Genomic DNA, 18,116 nt, shown 5'->3' on the forward strand with positions numbered 1-18,116 from the left:
AAGCCAGGCAGCCAGTGCCAGCCAGCCTTCCACCACTCCCTGGGCCCAGTCCCCCAGCTCCCATGAGCCTGCCAGGGGCCGGAGAAGGCGGGCGCCTTCCTGGTCCAGTGCGGAGATCATGAATCTAACTGAGGTTTAGGGGGATGCCTCCAACATCCATGATCTCCACACTGGATGGAGGAACACGGCCATCTATGGCAGGATGGCTGTCAGCCTGGCCACCAAAGGCCACATCCGAATCCAGAAGCAGGTTTGGATTAAAATTAAGGAGCTGTGGCAGGCCTATGCCAGGGCCACAGGGGGCAGCTCCCAACCAGGGGCAGACCCAGAAAGCTGCCCCTATTTTGATGCCCTGGACCACATCCTGGGGGGCGGGACGGTCTGTGCCCCCCAGGTGGTCATTGACCCTGGGGCAGAGGGCCCTGATCAGGGCATGAAGGAGGAGGAGGAGGAGGGCCAGGAGCCGCAGGAGCCTGGAGGGAGCATGCTGCACAGCTAGGACCCCTGAGCCATCCCAGCGGACCTGTCACCGGTGTCATTCGGGGAGGCAACAACATGTGAGTGCCATCAGTGTCCCCTTATGGGAGAAAGGGGAAGGGACACCAGGGACCGTGCATGTGGGCCTTGCTGACCACGGATCATGTAGCCCCAGCTGGCTGCTACACGGGGGCCTTGGCCTGTTAGCCACATGCGTGTATGAAAAGACATGACATGCTCCTGACCCTGGGGTGGGACACAGCAGGACACGCTCCCTCCACAAGCCCCCTCTACACAGAGGCAGGAGACATCTCCTCCCCCTACACACACACACACACACACTATATACAGCACAGGGGCATGGGTGCAGTCCCAGGGAAGCTCCCAATCCCGGGGATAACAGGCCATCCCGACATGGCCTCTGTGCAAGCACATCAACTCTGATGGTGCAGAGAACTGTCGTCCTCACCTTGCAGAATGGGGCTGGGCTTCACCCCCTGTGTCCCCAGGGAAAACTGACCACTTCTCTTGTTTCTCCACAGCCGCACCAGCTGCGAGTGCAGGGTGCACCACACCACCTGGGACATCCTCTCACACCCAAGGCCCACCCGTGCAGTGGAGGGGTACCAGCCGGGTACCTGGGGGCACTGCGAGCCCTGCACTGCACCCTCCACCACTGGGTGCAGGAGGACCTGCAGCTCCAGCAGAAGCAGCTTGCCCAGAGCCTTGCCATCTGCGTGCACCTGCAAACGCTGGTGCAGAGCTTGCTGCCTCCTGTTGCTCCAGCCTCTGCTGCCTCCCCAGGTATTGCTCCTCCTCCCACTCCTTCTCCCCCTCCTGCTTCTTCCTCCACACCCTCCATTCCCCTCCCTCCCCCAGGGACACCAAGGCCCCTGCACTCATGGTGCTGGGAGACAGTTGGGCCAGTGAGACCCCCCAACCCTGAGCTTCTCCTCTCCCTTCCTCCCCTTGCCTCCCCCTGCCAGCTCCCTCCTCCCAGCTTTCCCCCTCCCCTCTCCCACTCTGCTTCCTCCCCTCTCCCACCTTCTTTCCCCAGTCTCATTACTTCAGTTTCATTCCCCCGCCCCCACCCCAGTTTTGTTCAATAAAGAGACTTTGATGTAATGAACACGTGTCTTTTATTGTACAGCAGGAAGGGGGGTTAGAGAAGGGTAAGTGGAAGGATGTGAGGGAGGAATGAGGCACAAGCCCCCAGTGGAGCACACCAGGGAGACTGTTATTGCCTGCAGAATGTGCTGCTGGGCTCACAGCAACACGTCCAGGAGAAGCACCAGAGTGCCCAGGAGCAGCTCTGGCTCCATGCTGCAGAGTACTGTTGTGTCCTGAGTGAGGGCAACCAGAGCACGCAGAGAAAAAAATGCTTTGCTGTCCCTCAGGGTACGTCTACACTAGCTCATTAGTTCGAGCTAGGCAGGGTAATTAGGGCAAGCGGAGTTGCAATGATGCCCAGGCTACACGTGGCACGGAGTAGGTAGTTCGAATTAAAGATCCTAATTCGACTACCGTTACTCCTCATGGTAACACAAGGTAACTCCTGACCTGATGCCTTGTCAGAACCAGTTCTGGCCAGCCTTAAATGTGATTCAGCATCCAATCAGTGTGGACGCGCTATTGCGAAATAGCATTTTGTGTCTAGATGCGTTATTTTGAAATAAGATATTTTGAAATAGCTATTTTGAAATAAGATATTTCGAAATAATGCTGTAGTGTAGACATACCCTAAGGGTTAATATCTTTTTAGAAATTAAACTGAATATCTTTTAATATCTTTTTAGAAGTTGTGAAAGGCTTTGTGGCAAAATCTTCAGTTGGTAACAGCCAACCAAGGTAAAAATATGTGACACAGTGCTTCGTGAGATCTAAAACTAGATCAAAAAATGCAACACCCAGCCAAACTGGCACCCTGATCAAGGAAACAGAAAGCATTGTACCCAACCTCAGGTTCCCGCTTTTTCCACTTCAGAGAACTGGTCCAAGAGGGACATGGAATGATCTTATTCATGGATATTCAAAAGATGTCCCAATAGCACCATCCAATCAAGTATGTGTTCCCACAAAATATCAGGGTGGGGAAATCTGTTTCTGGACTTAAGGGGCTGGGTTACTGATGACGTAAAGAGGCCTACAAAATGCTATGGCAGTAGCTGGGAATAGAAAATCTTCCTCATCAAACATTTCCCTCCTTCACATCCCTCAAAGCTCTTTGCTTCACTTACTTATTCTTTCTAAGGGTGCGTCTAGACTGTATTGCTCTTTCAGGATACCAGAAGTATCCCAAAATAGCAACACCACGTCTTTAAAAGCACCCACTATCTCCTGAAATAGCAGGCATGCTATTCCATCTTCCCTGTAACCCTCATTCCTAGAGGGTTAAGGGATTTGTCAGAATAGTACCTTATTTCAAAATAAGCTCTTATTTCAAAATAAGCTCTTTCCATAGCACAAATTGCGTAGCTTATTCCAACAGAAGGGTGCTGTCTAGATACACCCTACGTTTCTCTGCTTCTAAGAGTCCCAAACTTCACCTTTCACTGAGATCCAAGTTCAACCAGTGGAGGGAGGGAGGCTGACCCTTCCAATTCCTGGAAGAGGGTATGCGAGTATGGTACTACACTAGGTAGTTATATCTGTATACTTAGATCACTACTACTATAGAGCCAGACTTTGTTAATGCTACCCTCTGGGGTGATTGAATCAATTTGTATGATCGGTGCTGTGTGTTTTGTATTGTTTTCCATCCTAATACCAGTCATAATAAAATTGTTTTAATTTGGTACTATCCACATTGTAAGTGTGACTGCTGTTGTGAGTCCCCAAATTTGCCTCCATAAATAGAGCTTCAGAGCGCTCAACCTCTGTGACCTAGGGTAGGAGGACAGACCTAAAAACTTCTAGTCAGGTTAGACAAGCCATACCCATATCAGTTATCTTACTCTTCACCTCTGGGCTACAGTAGGGAGCAAGGCAAGTGTATGCCCAGAATGAGGAAAACAAAGCAGTATGTGGGGCCATCATTTCCCTATCTACAGTATATCCATGCTCATGTGCCATCACACAAAAAGCCTCACCATGCCATATGGAATCAGCTCCATGCTGAGCACATTTTCCTCTCCAGAAGAAATGTTGCCTCAGTCAATAGACTCTGGGATAAGGATTTTCAAACCTGGATGCTTAGAGCTATTGCTTCTGAAGCCATGTTTAAGCACTTAAATCAGTGACCTGTTTTTTTTAAGTGCCAAGCACCCAAGAGCTCCCATTGACATAAAAAAGAACTCTGGAATACTCAGCATTTTTGAAAATCAGGTCATTGATTTCATTGCTAAATATGGATTTAGAAACATAGCTTTAAGCACCCTATTTCAAAAATCTTAGCGTACACTAGTACAGAAACAAACAATATTGTGCTACATTACAGCAAAACAGCGTAAGGAAAAGGGAAGGTTAAAATCACACAGTGTGTGTTTACAAAGAAATATGCTTCCAAATTCCACCAATATATTGACATACACACAAACTTGAGGTTGACAGAGAAATACAACCAGTATCTCTTCTTGGGGGTTAGAATCCTGGCAAAATCAAGCAGGAGAGCACTTTGTAATTAATATTAAAGATAGACTGTGGAGATGCTTATGAATACTTAATTTATATAATGAATAATTATGACATGGCTATGTATGGGAAATGAAGACATAAGTGAAAGCAATAGAACATAAGTGGAACTTTTTGATTGATTTGTAATTAAGACAGTCAGATATAACAACAAAGCATCGCCTGCATAGTATCTATGGTTTATTTTTTATTTTAAAATGGAATTTCTTTTCATCAGTAAGACACTACAGGCAGAGTATTTTAGGACAATTAGTGGACTTATGGAGTGGTCTTTAATTTGATGCTCACATGGATGAGCTATGATCACCTAGGAGTGTGCTGTATTTCTTAGAGAAAAAACAGGCACCAGGAGCAGATGGGGTAAACAGACTACTTTATTGCTGATGCACGTTTACCTTGGACCCCCAACACAGTGTTCCGAGTGGCAATGATTTGGCACCAGTTACACTCCTTTATCCATTTTAGTATGTTAATTCACACATCTATCACTACTCTCCCTAAATCATTATTTTGCAAAGATAATTCCCATATGATGAATATTAATAAGCAGGTGATGAATACAATTATACCCTCCCCTGTTTATTGTTTACTGGTTTTTAGTTAAATCAGCGTTACATACTGTCTTAATCAGCAGTTTACAGGGTGGTGAGGAAAAAGCTCTGACCCCAAAAGTGTTTTTACAGAGCAAGTAATGAGACTAAACAATGACACTGCTCAGTGTAACTATCTTTCTAGGCTGCAAAGACAAAGGGGGAAAACATGCTTAGAGGGCAATGCCTGCGGTGGCTGGATCCTTTAACCACTAATGTATAGAAATCCCAGACCACTATTAATTTTTACAGATCCCAACAGTGTTATCACTGATTTTTTTCAAAAAATATATTTACACAAAAATATATTACTTTCATTATATTCGTAGGACCTCAGAAGTCATCGTATTATTGTACAGCCATAATACATACAGAATTGTTGTGTATGAATTATTGTTTGGAAAAAGTCATGCTTAGTTTATTGAATGTGTACCATTCAATGAATCTATTCAAGTGTAGTTTATACAATAGAGGAAAAAGTGAACATCCATTCTTCAACTCTTAAGTCTTTTTTAGAAAGTCCTTCTTGTTCATTTGTTTGTATAAAAGAGAGCCCGCGGGAAACCCCAGAGACGCATCCTACTTACACCTCCATCAGGAACAATAATCAGTCTCACATGAGTGATCACATTCTGCATTTGCAGGGTAGTACCATCAAAGAAATGCCTCTTGTTAGGCTTAAGCTAGAAGAAAAATGTAAGGTAAAATAGACATACTTAAATACTACATTTTAACAGAATATTTTTTACATATAGACAGTAGGGTGTATATGTCCACTAAAATTTTAGCTACAGATAGAATAGATGAAATTCAGATACACAGTGAAGTTACACTATTCAAGACTCCAAAATAATGTTTGTTATTTGACATACTCAGGCTCACCAACATGGGGGAAGGGCTAAAGGGATACGTGCCCCAGGAGCTGGGGGATTTAAAAGGGCCCAGAGCCCTTGGCAATGCAGTAAGACTAAGGAAGATTTCCTGACCACCCTCACTCTGTGCTGCTCCAGAAAGTGGCTCACACCATCCTTGTGGCCCCTGAGAGTGAATCTCCATATACTTACCTCTCCCCAAGTGCTGACTCTGCAACTCCCATTGGCTGGGAACTGTGGACAATGGGAGCTGCAGGGTTGTGCTTGTGGGCAATAGCATGCAGAGACCCACAGCACCTCCACCTAGGAACCACTGCCAGACGGGTATGCCAGTCGCACTTGGGAACCACCGAAGGTAAGTATCAACTGCCTCATGCACCCCAACCCCTTGCCCCAGTCCAGAGCCAGCACTCCCTCCCAAAGTCTTCACTCTGCACCGTCTCTCGTATCTGAACTCCCACCCACTCGCATTGCTTCTGCTTAGAGCCTGCACCCAAACGCCCTCCCAGAGCCCGACTCTTCACTCCCTCCCACACTCCAACTCCCTGCCTTTTCCTGGTGAAAGTGAATGTGGGTGGGGGAAAGTGAGCAACAGAGGGAGGGGGGATGGAGTGAGCGGGGTCAGAGAAGGAGTGGTATAGGGCATGGCCACAGGGAAGGTGCAGGACAAGGGTTTTTGGGGTTGCGTGATTAGACAGTTGGCAACCCTACCAGGTGGGCATGTGGAAGTCCTGCCATGCCAGAAGATCGTGCCGAGCAGTGCAACTGGCAGTTCACTGGGCACCAGCCAGCATAGGTGTAGCACTGTGCAAATGTCAGGTAGACCATGTCCATGCAGGTGCAGATGGGGCAGGGGGGCATTAACTGTTCTGCACTTGAACCCAGAATTGCTGTCAGTGGGCCTGGATATACTGTATAATGCTTCTCCAACCCCCAAGAAGATGAAAAGAAACAGGTTGTTGAGAACAAGGACTGTGCCCACTTTTGCTTACTATACTGTATAGTTTTCCCCTGGTAGTGTTTGGAAATCGATCTACTCATATACAAATCTACAAACACTTTTTAAAAGCATTTATTTCAATACAGCCAATAGGCTATAGGCTAATAGTCCACAGTGCTCATGTGATCTAGAAATAAAAGGCTTACCTTTGTAGCAGAAAGCAAAGGGCTCCATTTTGGATTCTGTTTAAAGTTCCATTTTTGTGCTATACAATTTTTTTCTTCTTGTGTGTTCAGAACACAGGCCTCAAGTTTGCAAGTATCTGGAAAGTTACCTGATTGCAAACAGCAACGTGCTTTTGTACATTATCACATTATAAGTATTTTCTTAAAATAGAGTTAATTTATACAATAAATTTAGACTTTCAGACCTGAAACACAGAGTAATGAATTTCACAAAACACAGATTTAATTCTGTAAGTTTACACTAAACGTATGGCTTAAAAAATAAGAAGATTTGGACAAATAATTAAAAAGCTATTTACACATTTTAATTGTTAAAAAGCACGATGCTTGTATTAATTTAAATATTAGTGAATTATACACTTATCTCCATCATCAGGACCAATCATGGAAATTGTCCACTGAATAATTTATTCCATAAATTTTCCATTCATCATATTGTATTTGTTGAATACAACAATTTTTCTACAAATATCTGAAGCCTATTGCTTGAAAAAAATATGGTTTGAATCTTTGCAAGAATTGACATAAAGGGCTCAGATTCTCCAGTCTAGTCACTCTGCTTTACTCCAGACTTAAACCCAGTGTGTGACTTCAATGGAATCAGGATTTTAATGACAAAATTCCCATGGTCTTCAATGGAGCCAACATGTCACTGAGTGAATGTCTTCAAAGATTCTCCCAGTATTGAGGAATCCTTCTCTGACTTAGGGAAGCTATATTGGCTTATATGCTGCCTCAGTCGTGGTACAGATGTGCCCACAGAAGGCACATCTGAGGTGCACCAAGCTCAGCTAATCAACTGCTAAGCCACCTTAATTCCACAGTGGCTCAGTAACCTATGATCCTGACCAATATATCTACTGTACAACATTATGTTTTTTGTATGATCAGTAAAATACAAGAGACAAAAAAGGAGCATTTCTTTTACCTTTAAAGTGATGAGTGTCTATTTCAATGTGAGTTATTACACAAGCATGTGCCAGCCGGAAAACTGCCCATTCACTCCCTGACATGAGGAGGATACCTTTGTCATCAGCCTGAAAAAAGAGGGAAAAGCCTTTTACATGGTTTGGTGAATCATAAACATCAAAATGACAAAGGCAAGATATGGTACATTTTTACATTTATTATCTGAACTTAGTTTGTTAAAAATGCATTTTACTTTTTAAACTGTTGAATGAATCTCATGAAATGCAAGATTCCCACCTCCCTTCTAACAATGAGAATTTTTTCCTGCAAAGAACTATATTCTCCAGATACCTTCGCAGATTGGTTTAGTCATATTAAGATATGGAGTCTACAGATCAATAAAAATATAGTTCACTACAAGATTTACTCAGTGTTGCTTGGGTCCTTCAGGGCAGGGGGCTGAGGGTGTGGGGGTGGAGGAGTCATGGCAGGGGATTGGGGATGTGGGAGTGCTGGGTTATGGAAGAGGGTGGGAGTGCAGGAGTGAGGAAAGGGGTTTATGAGGTGTGTGGGGGGTTCAGGAGAGGGGATGGGGTGCAGCAGTTAGGGCAGGGGGGTGCAGGAATCAGGGCAGCAGGCTGGGAGATGTGGGAGACACAGAGGAGAGAAAGTGAAGTGCAGGAGTTAGGGCAGGGGTCAGAGGCTCAGGTCAAGGGGTAAGAGTGGCTGGCAGCTGCTCCCCGGGGCCAGCCTGATGCAGTGGGGGCTGTGCTGCCTGACCCGCTGACAGTGTTACTCCCCGGGGCAGGTCCTGAACCATGGGAGTCTCGCTGCTCAGCCAGCAGTTACTCTGTGGCTTTCTGTGGCTGTCAGGGGAGTAAGAGTGCTCTTGCTTCCTGCCCCCCTGTGGTCATTCTGGAATATAACTGTCCCTGCTACCACAGCCCTCCCTTTCCATTTGATGAGAAACAATCACATTCCATTGTCCTGGCACAAATAAACCCTGAGTTTGCTATCAGTTATCAGAAGAGGAAGCTACATACTAAATTTGGTGGTCCCAGCTCTTACAGTTTAGAAGGAGTTCTTGAACAAACAGCTTCATGGACAGATAGACAAAAACTTTCTCAAACATATAGTAGATTTAAAAGACAGAATTCATAAGAGATTTAGTATGTTTTATTATGGAAAGGCTATAAAATGCTTTCAGGTTTGCAGGTCAGCATTTGGATAATGTCTTTAAAAAAATAAATCATTTTTTTTTTAGTCTGAAAGCCAAAATCACCTTAATCTAAAAGTTTTAGTATACAAAAGTGAACTAAAGTAAACAAAGAGATCACTTTCAGATTGCAATTGCTAGCATTTCAATCATTCCACATATCACCGCACATGTAATTCTTATGATAAGCACCCAACCTACTTTCCATTATTTAGGCTCAATTATGCTTCTTGTCAAGTCAATGGAAAAACTCCCATTCACTGCAATGGATGCAGGATCAGGCCATTAATAATTTGCTCTCTTTAAACCTGCTTAGATCCTTTAATTTTATTATTGTATCTGTAAGAACCTGGGTTCCAAAGGTGATAGAGCTCTAGTAATAATAATCTGTCGCCTTAGTATAGTTCATTTCATTATCAAGAGAGGTTAAGAATCCAGACAGAGATGGTGAGAAAAAGGGAGACCTTATAGAGCCTAATAGCTTTGAACTAGACCTAGAGAATATAGTGCAATAGGAACAATATGAAAGGCTGCTATCTCCTGAGAACACACGATGTTCTTCAAGAAAAATGTCTTTTCAGATTTCTTTTAAATGTTCTCAAATTTCACTAACTCACACATACACAAATATATACCTCTTGAGGATTTAAAATTAAGTATTTATAGAAAAAAGAATTGTAAACAGATCTAGAAACAAAATCTTATTTATTCCTTATCTTATTTATTCCTTACTTTTAAAACTGGTGGCCGGTCCAGTCTTCTTGCTGTTTCCCAACCATCTTCCATGGAAGTTGCTCTTCCTAGCCCTGCAAAAATAGGTAACTGTATTTTTAGCTCAATATATTTCCAATACTTCAGCTAATCCATTCTGACATTTTCAAGGGATTAACATCTCCTATCTTTATACCTTAAACTAGTGATTTGAAAATTAGAAGATGCTGGTCTTTTTCCTTACTCTTTTCCATCCCTCTCTGTGCCCTCTTCTGCAGACACAGGTGCTTCTAATCTTTTTTCTTCTTGCTTACCTGAAGGCATTCCTCTCTCCTTATTTCTTCTCCCTCATTTTCCAATATAACTTCCAGCCCTTCCCTTTCAGTCTGTATTTACAACTTTGTTCAACTATCCAGCCACCAACCCAAGCTGCCCCTGAGTTCCAAGCCTAGCTCTCAGCCTCTCCCCTCAGCAGCAACTGACCCCAACCTTCATGCGCTCCCTGGCTCAGCCTATTTATGTTTTACTTTCTTCTCTCATTAGCTCATCCGGCTTTGGCTTCCTACAAGTGCAAGTTATCCCTTCTATCCTTTCAAAACTATGTCTCTCCTACTCTGGGGGCTTGTATACACTATAGATCGTAGCAGTATAACTTATGAAGGCTATACTGATGTAAGTACCAGTATGGACAGTGCTACGCCAGTGGGAGAGCTTCTCCCATTGACACAACTATTCCTCTCATGCAGGTGGTTTTATTATACTAATGAAAGAGCTCTCTCCTGTCTGCATAAAGTGTCTTCACCATGTGTGCTACCACTGCATCGGTGCTCAATTCAATTCCTTGGTGTCTGTTGAGACTACCAGTGGTTATGGACTTTATAATGTTGACACTTCTCCAGGGAGACATAGACTGAGATCATCAAAAGAGAGGACAGATCATATCCCCCAAGAGACAGGACTATGTAGCACTTTAAAGACTAACAAGATGGTTTATTAGTCTTTAAAGTGCTACATAGTCCTGTTTTTTGTTCCAGTTACACCAGACTAACACAGCTACATTTCTATCTCTATCCCCCAAGAGCAACATGTGAAAAAGTCCTCCACCCATGAATCTCCCTTTTCCATGTTGAAAGAAGGCTCTGGTACCTCCAAAGCACCATTTCTTCTTTTCCCCTGACTTTCCAGACCCCCTCTCCACATGATCTGGGATCGCTGAGAGAAGGGGTGTGGAATTTGGACAGACCAGTGATGGAAATATTACAATCTGCCCCAGCCCAGTAATATTTCATTGGAAAAGTTAATACAGCCCCAGACTATTTACTGTTTTACAGAACCTCCTCATCTTTCATTCCAGACCACCCTGGAGTCCCTGCAAGTCACTTGAGGCCAATGTGGAATCTCTGGTATATGGCTCCAGTGGAATCTCACTGCCAGGGAGGTGCAGAGTACATGGGAAGAGTACACCTGGGAGTTCAGAACCTCTATACGGATGTATCTCACAGATCCCAAGGTAGCTGCCATGTTTGGGACAGCTTTTCTATGGCGGAAGGAATAAAACCCTATTCTATACATGCTACAGGGGAATGCCCCTGTTGAAATCCTTGCAGTTTCGTTTTTTTTAAAAGTCCTTTTCCAAAGTTTTTGCCACTGGAGAAAATAATCTGGGTTCTGGCTACAGAATGAGCCATGGCCTAAAAGTGATATCCTTGTTTACAGATGGAATTAGACATCATGGTCTATATGGAAGATCTTCCCTACCATAAATTAAGTTAGCAAAACAAATTTATTGAATTGGTAGGCTCATATAGCTATGCAAGTAGGACCGAGACCTGCAGCTTATCTGAGTTTTGTTTGAGAAAAGATCATAATTCAGTAAATTCTACTTTACAGCACAGAGAGTTAAAGACGGTGTTAATCTGTAATTTTTTTAAAAAAATTAAAAACAAGTGATCCACTAACATCTTAGCCCTGGTCTACACTAGGCAGTTATTTCAAAATAAACCTCCTTCTTTCGAAATAATAAGCGGAGCATCCATACTACCATGCCCATTATTTCAAAATAACAGGCTGGTTATTTCAAAATTTGTACTCTTGCTTTCCTTGGGGAATAATCTTATTTTGAAATAGTTATTATTCCAAAATAAGTTATTTTGAAATCATTTTCTAATGTATACATGCCCTTAGACACTAACAAAAAATATATAGATAGTATCATGAGCTTTTGTGGGCACAACCAAATTCTTCAGATTATGAGAAAAGAGCAAAAATTGCTCTTTTTCAGCTTTAAATTTATGGAGTTTCTGTGTCCCCCTGCGCCTCTTGCTCCACTCATCTGAAGTTGGTTGTGCCCATGAAACTCATGATACTATCCATATATTTTTGTTAGTCTCTAAGGTACCACAGGAGCACTCGTTTTACAATTTTTTAAATTACAAACTAACACGACTACCCCCTAATGATTTTATGCTGTGAATACAGTTTACTTTTAGTATTTAAGAACAGAAACAAGAATGCCTTTAGCTTACCTAGAATATTTCTTGGGTGGCCTAACTGAGCACTGCTAAATCCAACACAAACACCTCCATTCTTCATTGCCACCAAGTCATCCAAGTCATTAGGACCAGAAGCGGACCAGTCTCTCTGCACAATACCATACACTTTGAAACGTGCAATCCCACCATCTGTCAAAAATAGAATTACAGTGGATGATTTTCTCTTTAAGAATGAATAGAACCATGAAGACCATGCTTATCCATAGTCAGAAACAATGTATAGCATAAACGGCAAGTGCAAACTGTACATTCCTGATAATCCACAGACTTTGGGATGAAAGAAAAGACCCTGAGTTTCAGTGTGAAAGCTGATTTTCACAGAGAGGTTCTGTAGTTTATTATGGCATGAATAAACAGCAAGATTGGTAGAATACCCATTCCATGGGTCAGCAAACTAATAATCCACAATGCAGTAGTATCTGAGAATACTGTACATCTCCTTAAACCACAATGTAGCATTTTAGTTTATAAAATTCACACTGAAAATCAAAGGGCAAAACTGATAAAAACATCAAACAAGCTTTAGAACAACACCATGCTGTATATATTTGTGCATCTAGGTTTTCTTGGTCCTGCCTAAGTGTGGTGGGGATGGATTAGATGATCTCTTGAGATGCCTTCCAGCCTTTCATTTCTATGATTGCTCCAAAGATACTTTTAGGAGTATGCCTTTTCATGAGCATATCAGAAATTTGTTAAAAAGCCAAAGTATTATTTTAAATTCCGATTTCACAATTTGCTACAAAAGAAGCAGGTGTTATACACTGCATCCTTTAGCCAGATATATTAAGAAATTTCAGCTGGGCAACTGTCATGACTAGAAATTGGGCAGTTGTGACTAGTGGTTGGAGAACTGACAGATTATGAAGATTACACTAACCCTTTGGCGGCGGGACTTTTGTTTGTAACCTTTTTGCTTTTGTTAGCTTGTTTGGTTTGTAATTAGAAAGATTAGGCCCTGCTAACAGACTGTACAGCCTATTGCTCTATTTTGTTTCTGCTTGATCATCCCATTAACCTATAAAAAGTAGCAAAAACCTGGTTCGCATACCAAGTCTTATATGTAGCCCAGCTCTTTGTTAGTTAATTTATTTTAAACTAGTTGGTCTCCTCCTGCTCTGATGGCAGCAGAAAATGTGATTGGATAGACACAGAACCAACCATGAAGAAATTAAATACAGTACTATAGTCCAGTATTTCTCAACCAGTGATACGGGGACCCTTAGGGGTAATACTCAAGAGAATTCTGGGAGTACGTCAACACAACTGAAATTCGGAGAAAACTGAATTTTTGTTTTAAGTTTTACAGCGTTTTATTATTTTTGTATTTTTTTTTACACCCAAAAATGTCATCGCCCGCCATGATTAAGTTGTTTAAACAAATGTGTTGCAATGATAGAAAAAAAATTGTGTGTCTGAAAACTGTAGGTACTGGGGGGGGAGGGGCTTGTAAATCTTTTTAAAGGATACTTTATAAAAAAAAAAAAGGATGAGAAACACTGCTATAGTTTAGTTGCTTTCTCACACACGCTCTCTCATATATTACCTGGATAGATATTGAGCCTTATGTGTGTCCATCTTTGCTTAGAACTGACAGAAAAATAATTGTGGCTAGTATCAAGGTATCCTGGTTTTAACTCTTTCATAGGAACCAGAAGAGTCCATTCATCTGACTTCACCTAATAACAAATATTAATTAATTAGTTGTCCAGATCAAAGTAAAGGATATTTTTTCTTTAGTCCATATGTTTATTAATTAGGACCGATATAGCCCAGTATATTCTGAAATATCTGAGTCCTTATTCTTCTACAGTGTACACCATACTTTTTAGAATTTCTTTATTAATTACCTGTGTTTTGCAGGTATGTTTGGTATGGTGTTGGCATTTTAAACCCCATAGATCAGCACTATATACATTACTAAAATAACTACTTTTGGTTTGAACTGTTGAAGAAATTTATCTCTCATCATAGACTGTTTGAAATAAATCAGCCATTTCTGAGGACTGACCATTCAAATAAAGGTGGGGTATTCTTTGATTAAGTGCATAGGGAAGTACTTTTTATTTTCCCAATTTTTCATTAAAACTCCTAACTAACTACATGGTGCTAATACAATGTTGAAGAGGAGCTTTAAATTGCAAAACAAAAAATTAAATAAAGAGTAAAGGGGCCATATTCTGCTCTTGGTTACATTTGATGTCAGTCTGAAGTAACTCCATTGATTTCAGAATAGTGACTTTGGATTTGCACTAGTATAAATTTAGTACATATTCCTAGAACAACCTGAAATTCATGTGTAATGCAGCATAGACTTGGTGAGTCTGGTTCTGCAATCCTTTCTTGGGCAAATATCCCATAGCTTTCAAGGGAGGAAGGATGAATGATCTTGTGATTAGGTGTCAGGAGCTTGAATTTTTATTCCCAGATCTTTCACAGACATCCTATGTGACCTTTAAGTCACCATTTTCAAGATGCCTTAAGTCTGGATACCCAACTTAAGATATTTAAAGTGTCTAAAGTATGACACCTAAAAACTGGGGTATCCAAATAAGGCCCCAAGTAAATAACAGATTCATTGGGACAAACTGGAATTAAATGAAGAAAAGTTTTGTAGAGTATAACTAAACTGCCATGTAGATTAGCTACTTCCCATTAGTGGCCTGTTTATTTTTTTTAATTAGTAAGGTGCTGTCTACAGAGTGCCAAATTTTGAAATAGAGCACTATTCCAAAATGTCCCTTAATCTTCGTGGAATGAAGTTTACAGGGATGTCAGAATAGTGAGCCCTTTATTTCAAAAGCTATTTTGAAATAACAGGCTTGTTTAAAAGACGTGGAATAGCTATTTTGGGATATCAGAAGTACAGGCAGTCCCCGGGTTACATGGATCTGACTTACATCGGATCCCTACTTACAAACGGGGTGAGGCAACCCCACACTAGCTGCTTCCCCCCAGCAGACCAGGGAGATGCGAAGCTAGCGCCCCCCCAAGCAGACCAGGGAGACGCGGAGCGGCTTTTCTCAGCAGACACCTCAGCTTGAGAATAAAGGACTGAGGGAAGTGAGGTGTGGGAGAATAAAACTGAGCTCTGGAGAAATGTTTGGCTAGAGTTTCCCCTACAATATGTACCAGTTCCGACTTACATACAAATTCAACTTAAGAACAAACCTACAGTCCCTATCTTGTACGTAACCCGGGGACTGCCTGTATTCTGAAATAGTGTCACAGTGTAGGTGTAGCTTAAGTAATTTGAGAACTCTTGAAAATAAAGGTGCCAGCCCTAGAAAATAAAGTCCTGTACCTAAAAGCAGAGATATAGCATAGGCACACAATCTTCCCTAGGCTGTCCAACAATTATGTCTCAACAGCATTTCGGAAGAGCCACCTCTAAATGTGAATGGATCATTCCATTTCCTTCCATGCTCAATAAATTGTTGTCCTCTTTGCTAACCCTGCCATAGGCAATGTGCTTGTCAAAGCCATCAGCACAATTGTTATTATAAACATCTGCTCACAAGGATCTGGATTCAGACTAACACTCATTTTAAAAATAGATCTCTGAAAAGCCATCAAAATTCAACGTTAACTCATAATCAAATTAGGCCTAATTGAAACTGTGAGGTAGAAGTACAAGCTTTTGTATTCCATTAAATCCTAAGAACCACCCAGCCTCCAAAGTAGTATACCTTCTTGACAGCTTGAAACTCTTCATCTGAAGCTGCAGTGCCTATCCTGTCTCCTCTTCGGCAAAACTCTGATAAATCCACTGACGGAGCAACATAAACACACACAGTCAATAACTAGTGCTCTTGAAATATTTTTAAACTAAAATATATACCCACAAAAACTCATGATACAATATATTTTTGGTTAGTCTCTAAGGTGCCCCAGGACTACTTGTTGTTTTTAAAGTTACAGACTCACACAGCTAACCCTCTAAGATTTTTTAAAATATCTAGAATGACAGAAGTAGGAACAGCACTATTTGGTCAGCTGAGTAATAACATCCCAAGAATCTGAACATGTTATAGGAATACTTATTTTAGGTGTACCATGCCTACAAAATATATTATGCTGAAAGCGAATAGGCAGTCCTCAGCATCACAACTTTGACTTTTAATGAACAGCTCTTACCACATTTCTGAATTGACAGCCTGAATCAACTTACGACGCTGTTTTTGACTTTACGATGGTTGGTCCCACAGCAGAGTGCATTGTGGTTCCAAGTTACAATGTTTTGACTTACAACACAGTTTTCAGGAACCAAATGTGTTATAAGTCCAAAGACTGCCTGTATTTGATATATTATGTCTATTGTCAAAAATAAGTCATTTAGCTTAATTATTTCAATTATTTTTGTTTTGTTTTAGAGTAGGTCAGATTTTTCTCTTTAAGCCAAATCCAGCCCTTTCTTCTGCAGCCCCAGAGTGATCCCTAGCAGTGGAACCAGTGCAGTATAAAGGGAGAGCTGAATGGTTAACAGTGGATGAGCACAGCAGAGATGTATAACATAAGTGAATCATGGAAGACCACTCAAGGAATCAGCGTGGCAAGAGGCAGGGAAAGGAGATAGAGCAAAGGCAGGAGGGAGAGCAGTTATGCTAAAAGATTTGCTCCTACACAGTTTTTCCCCATCACTCTCTGTGGAAAGGCCACATACAAAGCCATGCATTAATTTAATTCTAGCAGTATTTCCTGAGCCAACTAAAGCCTGGGGAAGGATGATGGGTTTTCTTCCATGGTATATCTGCTTGGCACCCAACCCAGGCTGATTTGTTGGACTCTGGATTTAGCCCTATATGGAGTATTTTATTTCCTTAGAATTAAAATGTGTAATTATTTAAAATGTGTTTAGTTATTAAGCACACAATACTGTGGGTGAGTGATGTGAACTTGTGACATAAATCAGTGAAAGCAACGGGTGTGCCCTCCCATCATTCACAGCCTTGATCACCCAGTGTTTCTGGCACCATTACCTGAAATGCTGTTTTCACAAAGTGATATTTCAAGGGATTATATCATTCCAAATACTAACCTTGCAATTCCTTAAATTTATTTTGTCGACTGTACAAAACAATGTAACTCCTCTCTCCCAATAATAAGGATCCAATATTAGCACTATAACATAGAGAGCAAATATTGCTTCTGCTAAGACATCTGGAGGCTTTCTAGAAATTATTTTATTAGTTACCTTGTGTCAAACATGCTGCCTGAATTGATATACGAGGAGCACAGTTTCCAGCAAAGAAAGATGTGTTTACCTCAAACCCATGGATAATACCTGGTACTCCCAATTGGATAATACACCAATCGTGTCCTGAAAGACAGAGGACAAACTTCTAACAAATTTAATACGCCACCAGTGAATAAAAGTGGCAATTCATTTAACCAATATTTAGGCTATGTCTACACTATGACTTTTGTGGCAAGAGGCAATGGAAATGAAGTGCAAATTAGCATTTTCCTGTGCTTCATTTGCATACTCTCTTTCGTTCCATTTTTGTGCTAGGGGTTTTTGCTCAAAAACAGGCAGTGTGGCCATGGCCATTTTAAACAAAAAACTTTTTTTCTGCAGGATCCTTATGCCTCTCCGGGATCTGGATTTCAAAATCTCAGAATTATGAATATACCTGTACTCAGGAGGTTGGTTCACACCTTTATAAAAATAGGGGACCTTTTAAAAATTCAGACAAAGCCCTCTAAGTGTGGATTTTGAATACTTTTAAGTGTAGGTATTCGGATCGAATGTTTTAGTTTAGGCCTATCTCTTTTTTGGAGTGAACAATTGCAGGTTTAGGAGCATCTCCAGATCACTACAAGTAATATATAAAGTACTTATATTTCAATTAAAAACAAAACAAACGAGTGGTTCATGACAAAATGGGCCATCAGAATATGCCACAGAAGCAAAAAAAGAATTTAAACTCCCAGGATGTTTGTAAGGAGTTTCTGGAGATTTTACATGTGAAAT

General features: G+C 41.5%; 1 protein-coding gene across 1 annotated transcript in view; it reads right to left on the bottom strand.

Annotated features, from left to right (window-relative positions):
* Positions 1-1,617: 1,617 nt before the first annotated feature.
* ALLC (allantoicase) overlaps positions 1,618-18,116 on the bottom strand; it is a 31,752-nt gene continuing 15,253 nt past the window's right edge. Inside the window, exons 5-12 of the mRNA XM_006112062.4 lie at positions 17,337-17,462; positions 15,832-15,911; positions 13,689-13,821; positions 12,116-12,271; positions 9,612-9,685; positions 7,683-7,791; positions 6,716-6,843; positions 1,618-5,380 (exon numbers count right to left, since the gene is read on the bottom strand). Of these exons, the coding sequence (XP_006112124.1) occupies positions 5,228-5,380; positions 6,716-6,843; positions 7,683-7,791; positions 9,612-9,685; positions 12,116-12,271; positions 13,689-13,821; positions 15,832-15,911; positions 17,337-17,462 (959 nt within the window). The 3' untranslated portion in view covers positions 1,618-5,227. The remainder of the gene's footprint in view (positions 5,381-6,715; positions 6,844-7,682; positions 7,792-9,611; positions 9,686-12,115; positions 12,272-13,688; positions 13,822-15,831; positions 15,912-17,336; positions 17,463-18,116) is intronic.

The sequence above is a fragment of the Pelodiscus sinensis genome, chromosome 3, assembly GCF_049634645.1.
Source record: "Pelodiscus sinensis isolate JC-2024 chromosome 3, ASM4963464v1, whole genome shotgun sequence".
NCBI lineage: Eukaryota > Metazoa > Chordata > Testudines > Trionychidae > Pelodiscus > Pelodiscus sinensis.